The sequence below is a fragment of the Nicotiana sylvestris genome, chromosome 3 (genome assembly GCF_000393655.2).
Source record: "Nicotiana sylvestris chromosome 3, ASM39365v2, whole genome shotgun sequence".
In the NCBI taxonomy this organism is placed as follows: Eukaryota; Viridiplantae; Streptophyta; class Magnoliopsida; order Solanales; family Solanaceae; genus Nicotiana; species Nicotiana sylvestris.
This window is the reverse complement of record NC_091059.1, coordinates 51314986-51324731: the sequence shown is the minus strand read 5'-3', so window position 1 is coordinate 51324731 and position 9746 is coordinate 51314986. Positions and strand designations below refer to the sequence as shown.

At 39.0% G+C, this 9746-nt stretch overlaps 1 protein-coding gene across 1 annotated transcript; it reads right to left on the bottom strand.

Annotated features, from left to right (window-relative positions):
* Positions 1-6250: 6250 nt before the first annotated feature.
* On the bottom strand, positions 6251-9388 carry LOC138887343 (uncharacterized). The gene is made up of 2 exons (XM_070169078.1): positions 9092-9388; positions 6251-6478 (listed from the first exon to the last, which is right to left on the bottom strand). The coding sequence occupies exons 1-2, from the start codon at positions 9386-9388 to the stop codon at positions 6251-6253; spliced, it is 525 nt and encodes a 174-aa protein (XP_070025179.1).
* Positions 9389-9746: the final 358 nt, after the last annotated feature.

The window sequence follows — 9746 nt, the reverse complement described above, 5'->3', positions numbered from 1 at the left end:
ATCATCATAAGACCATGCAAAGATTTCTTCATACTCTTTCAGGAACTGAATGTACTCTTCCTTTTCTGATGGTGATAAATGGATGCTTACACGGGTTTTCTTGACTGTTTCGAAATCTCCTAAGTTAACTATCTCGGTTTCATCCTAGTTAGACTTGCGCTTGTTTTCAAAATTTTCCACCTCTGTAGCAATTCTTCTAAGTCACTATCCTTATGTTGCATTGTCTCATTACATGTCACAGTCGTAGGTTCATCGGGATAACTAATAATAAGGATGTAGAGAAAAACATAAAGGATAATAATAAATACTAAAAAATGAAAATTCATTAGATAAATCTTGAAAACATCAAAACAAGTACGGCTCGATGGCTCGAGCAATTATTTCAAAGCAAAATGCGTTTAAAATAAAATACTGAAAATGTCTTAAATGCTCAAAATTGCCTTTTAAAATAAATTATGCTAATTGCCAGGCTACCCAGGAACTAGACGGGCCCGGGACGGTGCAGCAGTTCAATTCTTGAGAATAATTCCTTTCTCCATGGTCTTAATGGTAAGGTCTTCCTCCTCTTCCTCTTCTTCAACTATCATATACAGTCCATGTCTTCATCATCCAGAAAAAAATTCCTTAGGCCAGCTAAAGCTTCATCTTCTTCAGATCCCCATATCACGTCAGTTTGTTGAAATGTCTGGTGGAAATGCGATATTGGTTGTTCCAGCAGATAATAAGGACCACGCGATGGTGGCGACCAATCCTGGTACTCTTGCCATGTGTACTCACACCAAGCCCAAAAGTCGTACCATGACGCTTCGGTTGCACCCGTTTGGTGATACCTTGGAGATTTTTGTCGAGACCCCTGTCAAGTTCATACACTATCCATAACAATATGCTTCCTATCTTGTTGCTCCACCATTTGCTTTCTCAATTGCATTGACGAGCTCGATGCGATGGTATGTTTCTCCACCCAACTTCTTTTTATTCTCGACGACCAGAACAATCTGATTGGTATAAATGGGATTACTCCCATTATCACACCTCCTTTTTTTCTCTACACCCCCGAGAAGGGAGGGTATAAAGGAGTTTTTCCAATTTAAGTGACAATCGAAACGAAATTATTTATTAAAAGATTCAGAGTCGCCACTTGGGATAATTTAAGGTGTCCCAAGTCACCGTTTTCAAATCCCGAATCGAGGAAAAGATTGACTTTGTTTTGCAGTCCGCAAATACAGAAATCCGGGTAAGGAATTCTGTTAACCCGGGAGAAGGTGTTAGGCATTCCCGGGTTCCGTAGTTTTAGCACGGTCGCTCAACTATTATAATTGGCCTATTATGTGATTTTAATACATGTTTTAACCTATGATTCAATTTTAACTTTATAACCGCTTTAATTAATTATTATGAAGATTCAACATTATTTAAAACATGCCTTGAACCACTTCACATTAAATGCACCCGCGGTCCACGACACGTTTCATCTAACATTATTGAGATTTGAATTTGGGTCACATAAATGCATACTCAAGTTTAAAAAAGTAATTTAAATTATGCGCGTTTTATTTAATTGTCTTTTTAAGGCTTAAGGTTATCCAAAGGGCCATGAATTTATGGAATACCGGAAGAGGTGTGTAGAATTCATACTCAAAGGTCACTAACGTGTACTAGGAAAATAGTGACCTCTTTGATACTTGTCACATCAGCTCATTCGATTTGAGGGACTATGGATTTGTTGGAAAAAAAAAAAACTTGACTGACAGGACATTACATATACCCAACGTTGAAACAGAGTCCTGGAGTAGAGTGCGGAATCAAAATATGGTTTATTTTTACTAAAAATACTCAAATAAGTGTAAAAAAAAAGTTACCAAAGTATATATAACGCCACTAATAGTGGCGCTATACAGTAACGTTAATTGTACCGTTACTGTATAGCGCCATTATTAGTGGCGTTATACTGACAAACTTACATAACGCCATTAATAGTGGCGTTATATGCCTTATACCTGAAGGCATAGCGCCATTAATAGTGGCGCTATACCCCTTAATATAAATCCCCCATCTTCTTCTTCTTCGTTCCATCTCCCTCATTTTCACTTCTGGTCCCACCACCACCACCACCACCGATTTTGCCCCCATTTTTAAAAAAAAAAAAAATTGGGTCCCCCGTCACATAAAAGTTTAATATTTGTGGTCCCACTGTCGAGTAGAGCTTCGTGTTATTGTGGATTCACTCTTCCGGAGTCAAAATTTCGATCTATCTACATTTCGAAAATTCTAAATCGAGGTATTTCGATTTATTTTAAGTTGAAACTTTTATAACAATGCATATTACTTGATTTGTATGTGTTCTATTTCGGTTTGTGTTTATTTTTTCCGAAACTAGCATGTTAAATTTTATCCGGATTTAATTTTAGTGTTGTATAAAAATATGTAAATTAGTCTAAAAATGTGTTTGTTAATATCCTCATGTATATTTATGTGTTTTTATGCCGTTTAGTTTAGATTATTTTTTAACGTAGTAAACTGTATACTTTTTTAGCGTAGTAAAACGTAGACCTTTTTAGCGTAGTAAAACGTAGACCCCTTTAGCGTAGTAAAATGTAGAACCTTGTAGCGTAGTATTGTGTAGTAATTGTTTAATTATCTTATATTCTAGCACGAAACCCATAATTATATATATATATATATATATATATATATATATATATATTATTTTTACAATTTAGTTATTAAATAAATATGAATAAAAATTATTAAAAAAATATAAAATTATTAATGATAGTTTGGTAACACTGAGCTTCAGAAAATCTAGCACGAAACCCATAATTATAAAAATTATATATATATAATTTTTACAATTAAGTTATTAAAAAATATGAATAAAAATTATTAAAAAAACATAAAATTATTAATGATAGTTTGGTACCACTGGGCCTCAGAAAATCTAGCACGAAACCCATAATTATAAAAATATATATATATATATATATATATATATATATATATATATTATTTTTACAATTTAGTTATTAAATAAATATGAATAAAAATTATTAAAAAAACATAAAATTATTAATGATAGTTTGGTACCACTGAGCTTCAGAAAATCTAGCACGAAACCCATAATTATAAAAATTATATATATATATATATATATATATATATATATATATAATTTTTACAATTAAGTTATTAAAAAATATGAATAAAAATTATTAAAAAAATATAAAATTATTAATGATAGTTTGGTACCACTGGGCACGAAACCCATAAGTATATATATAATTTTTACAATTAAGTTGTTAAAAAATATGAATTTAAATTATAAAAAACACAAATAAATTTTAATGATAGTTATTAAAAATTATGAATTTGCAGTTGACGACATGGATGCACCTATACATCCCGGCCCTCGGACGTCGAAGCTACTACCCCTACAGCCCCAGCATAGATCCGAGCATATATGGGGGGAGAGTTGCTTACGCAGACTTTTCGGGGCAGGAGAGTGGATTTATTGTGGGAGTTTTTGACTCCTCCCCGCGTTCTACATCCCCGTGTGGTCCATCACCTGGAGGAGATGGGATTATATAGGATCATTAGCATTGGCCGGATACAGCTCGACTATGCTTTGATCACGGCGTTGATTGAGCGGTGGCGACCGGAGACGCACACTTTCCATCTGCCCATCGGCGAAGCCACCATCACACTCCAGGACGTCGAGATTTTATATGGCCTGTCCACCGATGGCTTGCCAGTTTTACTGCCTGGGAACATGAGATATTTTAACCGGGTTGCATATATGGATATGCTGCACAGGCTCACGGGCTTCAGGTCCGAGGACCCAGATGTAGCAATTGGGAGTAGTCGTATGCAGTTGGTCCCCATTAGAGACCACTTGGTGCAGATCCACGATACTATCACCGACGACTCAGCGGAGGTGGATGTGGAGCAATATACGAGGCTGTTGTTGCTCCTTCTATTTGGGGGGTCTTGTTCCCGAACACTTCGAGGAACCTAGTGAGCCTTCGTTTTCTGCATCATATTGCGGACTTTGATAATACAGTCAGCTACAGCTGGGGTGGTGCTGTCCTATCTTTTTTGTACAGGCAGATGTGTCGAGCATCCATGGGCACACAGAGAGACGTTTCTGGCTTTCTGCCACTTCTACAGGTGACAACTTATTCAAATAATTTGTCGTTTAGTTCCAATTCTACCTAGTTAGAGTTAATCTTTACGTCAACTTTCTGTTTTAGGTTTGGGTGTGGGAGCGATTTCTGCAACTTCGGCCACCTCTACCACAGCTACCGGCTAATGTACATATTCCTGATCTCCCTCTAGCTTGTAGGTGGGTATTGCGTCGTAGACTTGCACGAGAGTATCATGGCCATCATAATCTCCCCTTCTGTAGGGATGTGTTGGATTTTCTGGAGGATGCACAGGTGAATATCTAACTAAACTTACCAATTAATTTTTAACTAGGTGTTGCGCAAACTAACGGTTTGTGTTATTATTTGATAGTTCATCTGGACGTCGTACAACGAAGAGCTGATAGGTACCCTGCCAGCGTATTGCACGCACGATCGCCATATTTGGAGGGCTTCCGTCCCTCTCACGTGCCTCGATATTGTTGAGCAGCATGCCTCAGAGCGAGTATTTCGTCAGTTTGGATTTTCGCAGTCTATACCGACTCAGCATGCATGGGATCCTTTACATTATGAGAGGGATGATAGGATGAGAGTGGACGACACATTTATTGAGTGGCTGACAGCGCAGTTGGGTATTTGGGACAGCCGAGGGGACTTGACCCCAGCTCCGCAACACTTTCCTATCGAAGTTTATATGGCATGGTACCGCACTGTTTCCCGACTTTTTATCGGGAACCCAGTTCATCAGGTAGATGGTCGATACGTCTCATACGCCGGGAGACATGAGGCTCTGGTATGTTTTCTGTTATTATCAATTACTTTAATAGTAATTTCTAGTCAAATACGTAGTTTATATTAAAAACTTTTGTGCAAGCGATTGGATTGCATACCATATATCGTATGGGGCAGCAGATGCAGAGTTATGTCCACGACCCTGTGATCATGCAGGACTATAGTCGTCGCTTAATGGATGTGGCTGCCCAGACACTGTAGCGAGGCCGATCGGATCAGCGTTTGGCACACCAGCCAGATTATGTTGACCCAGCCACATACCAGCGAGGTCGTGGTATGCCACAGGGTGGTGGCCGACGAGCTGCTGCTGCTCCACGACGACCTGCTGGTGTTGGACGGCGTGGTCGTGGGCGGAGAGGAGGTCCCCAGCAAGGGGGCTTTGAGGCTCCTGCTGATGATGTTGCTGCTGATATGGGAGGTGGCATGCATGAGACCGACATGCCGTCTTACAGCCTTGGCATTTATGACACTCCAGGGACGTCGCAGGTGACCCCATCGGGTCAATTCTTGATCATGGGCTCGGATTTTCAAGGAGTGGAGTTGGGTAGATATTTCCCTGGCCCGTCTACCACTGATGAGTCTCGACCGATCCGAGATTTTGATAGTGGGCACCGACTGAGTTATGGCAGCTCATCACATGCGCAGGTATGAGTTTATTAGTATTAATTTTATTACTGTTTTTACTATAACTTATTTATTTTGTTTTAACTTTATTAATTTACTTTTTTAGGCTTCATGCGATGCTGCGACAGATGACTACATTCAGGATCCAGACACGATTATGGTAAGACAATATAAATTTTTGTGAATTGTTATGTAGTTTTCTATACTAAGTTTGATATTATTATGTAGCCTTCTACTGGACCTGACAGCACCACTGATACATGTCATCATGTGCCGCATCCGGCCATAAGGAGACGATTTGATGATGATGATGATCCTGATAGCGTACCCGGGTGGCAGGGGATGCGCCTCAGGCCAACGGCTACTTTGAGACATACCGTATGCGGGACACATTGATTCGGTCTTCCATATTTTTGTTTTTTTGGTGTAAATAATATTTTTTTGTACATTAACAACAATATTTAGTCGAATATGACAGTTACTTTTTTTAGTTCTCATTTCGTTTTATAGTTTTTGGTATAGTAACACAACAACTTAAACTTAACTTCCACTTAAATTAAAATAAAATTTAGTACAACAAACAAGGAAAACATTACTACAACACAAACACAAACATAACAGGCCAACATAATAAAAATACATGACATATGAAAATGACACTAAACACATACACATCAATGCTCCATCCTCAGTTGTCATTTATTCTTTGCCTCTAACCACTTAAATCGTTCTTCCATTTGTTCTTTTTCTTCTTCTAACTCTTTCACTCTCGCCTTCACCTCCGCAAGTTCCCGTTTATATTTTTCATTGTGTTCCTTGTGTGCTTCACAATTCCATTCTGCTCTCCATTTTTTATCTTCCACCTCCTTTAGTTTCTTCCTCATTTCTGTAATAATTCTATCTGCCTCCTTTTGTATTCTATGCTGGTATAACAACATATTATGAAATTCCTGTAATCTATCCTTGTAGCTTTCCTGATAACATGGTTCCTCAGCCCATTCATCAAATTCACAAGTAGGTTCGTCGGGTTGCTTGTACAACTTGTTCATACAACACCAATAGCGGCGTCCAACGTTAGCACCTTCCCACCCACAATCCATCATGCATGGTTTTCCACATAAGCAAATTGGTGGACGACCAGGTTGAGCCATTTGTGAACTATTTGCTTATAATAAAAACCTTACTTACTTTTAATGAAATATTTCTTGGGGGAAATTTTTAGCACACAAAATAACTACAATGACCCCATTATTTATAGGCTAAACAAGACACATATAGCGCCATATCTAATGGCGCTATATTAGATAGCGCCATATCTAATGGCGCTATATTAGATAGCGTCATATCTAATGGCGTCATATCATGATGTTGACGAGACAACTTTATGTCAGCCGGTCACACATATCTAATGGCGCCATATCATGATGTTTTCAGCTTTTTCAGTTCGACAAGACAAGACACACATAGCGCCATATGTATATTTTGTGTATTAAATATCGTGATAGCGACAAGACAACACACATAATAAATATACCGATAATTATATTAAATTATTATTTAAATAGGTAAAAAGGGAAAGTACAAATCATAATTAACAAACAAGAAAATATTATTTCATAAATACTTAAATCGTATACATAACAACTAATTATTACAACATGAACTCATGGGTAGTTAGGTACAATAGAAGAACACCCGCCCTGAGCTTGATTATTGTTGCCACCCAAAGGACATTTTCTACGGTCGTGGCCTGTTTGCGAGCATATACCACATTTGCGTGCATATACGATATCACTAACATCCATTTGGTTCCGTATACGCGTTCTCTTCTGCACCTGTCTTTTACGCAAATAGGACTTGTTACACACCATTTTAAATGGTTCTGGGGGCCAGTAATGCTCAGAACCCACTGGTTGCAGCTGACCACTATATGTGTTTAGGTATTTGGAAACACTATATTGTTGATCAATATAGTTGGTCTCCGCATAACCAACACGTTGAAAACACTTGATGGCATGTGAACAAGGCATGTGGTAGATTGACCATTTCCCACATGAGCATAACCTTGTGGATTCATTTACAGTATGTACATTATTACCCCGATTATTATGGATAGCGGTGCGAACTTCAAAAATACCTCGTTCGTTATCATATTGCAAAAAGGAATGTCAATGTGCTCGCCGTCTGTATTTCTTTAATCTCTTCATAGGCACTGACATAAATTCAACACCCCTTTCCATCAATTCCGTTGCAGCTGCAGACCGTTGTACAAACCTCTCCGCCATCTGCTTGAACGACATACGCACCATGGCTGTGACGGGCAATCCTCTTGCCGACTTTAATAACCCGTTGAAGGATTCTGACACGTTTGTAGTAAGAATTCCCCAGCGTCTGCCACCATCTGCATGCAACGTCCACTTTTCAGGATCATGTCGCATTAACCAACGATATGCTGCATCGTCTTCTTGCCTGATAGAATCCATATGCCTCCGGAATTTATGTTGTTGGTGGTCTGTTGCTGCCATCCACATCAAATCATGTAGATCTTTTTTGGGATGTGCCTTCTTGAAATTGGCCTTAAAGTGCCTCACACAGTAACGGTGGTATGCATAAGGTTCTTGCCAGGCAGGAAGGTTCTCCACAGAACTTAATATACCCCCGTGCCGATAAGATATTAGACAAATACCTGAACGATGTTTGACAACGTGCTCTTTCAAGTGGTTCAAAAACATTGTCCACGTCTCTGTGCTTTCATTTGCACAAATAGCAAAGGCTAGAGGAAATATCTGTCCATTTGCATCCACAGCCACGGCTATCAATAGCTTGATATCGTACTTTTCATAGACATGAGTTCCGTCTATGGATATTACGGGCCGGCAATACGGAAAACCATCAATTGCTGGCTTAAACGCCCAAAACACGTAATTGAATATATATTCTGGTTTACCCGGACTCCGCTCAAGCTTCCATTCAATAACTGTTCCGGGGTTAAAGTGCTGCAGTGCAGCCATGTAGCTAGGCAGATCTGCAAATGACTTATCCCAGTTACCATAGACTATTTCAAACGCTCTTTTGCGCCCAAGATATGCCTTTCTTTTAGTAATTGTGTGGCCATATTCCTGGTAGACTGCTGTAATGCACTCTTTGATTTTATACCTTATGGACGCTTCGATGTGCGGAATAAGTACAAGAGATATCAAGTCAATATCCAAGTTGAAGTGATTCCCGTTGAAAGTGTCCATTTCGCATGTGTGGGTGGGAATGTATTTACCCACTTTCCACATACCTGTTTTCTTCTTCGACGCACGCAACATCCAATTACATGGCCAAAACCACCTGCGGCAAATAGCCTTGTATACCGTCGGACTTGACTCCGATACCTGCATCTCACGACACTCTTTAACATTGTGCATTTTACAAGCCCTGCTTACGCGTGCTTTATCAGGAAAAAGCATCCCCTTTGCAAGAACCGTTGGTCTAGACTCATCCCACATTGCTGTCCGGATTTTATCAAAATCCCTTGTGAGAGCTTCCACATCCGGCACGGCTGGCAAGTTTTCAATATAAGGAATCTCCCTTGAATGAAACGACACTTCAGACTCGTTCACTTTTCGTCTATGGGGGGCTCTCTTCAAATCCGGTCCTTCCTCCTCGTCCTCTTCATCACCATCCTCACGAGCAAATGGTGTCTCGTCTCCCGATTCATCGGCATTGTTATCGTAATCGTTGTTCTCTTCCTCACTCTGTTCATCTGCCAGATCTTGATGTAATACGTCGTTTTCGGGCAATTGAGTGAGTACGGGTAGTTCAACTTGCTCGTTTTCACTGCACATTTCAACAAAAATATAAGCTGCTAAATTAATAAATGCTTTATATATGGCTGTAGCTTTTCACTTACAAGTTGTAATGTGATGACATTCCATGATGGACGTTTTCAATTAGGTGATGACTACCGGATGTGTCACTTGTAAAATTCATATCCGGCCGGTACCCCTTATTAAATAAATGAGCGTTAAAATTTATTCAATATGCAAAAATATACATAATTAACACAAATGAAAATTGAAGTTTACCACTCTTCTTGTGAATTATGGAAAGCAGGGTATAAATTATTTTCTCGCTGCTCATTCGCCGACGGTGATAAATTTAAATCAAGAAAAATTCTTTCATCTGGAACATGTCCGGCAAAAA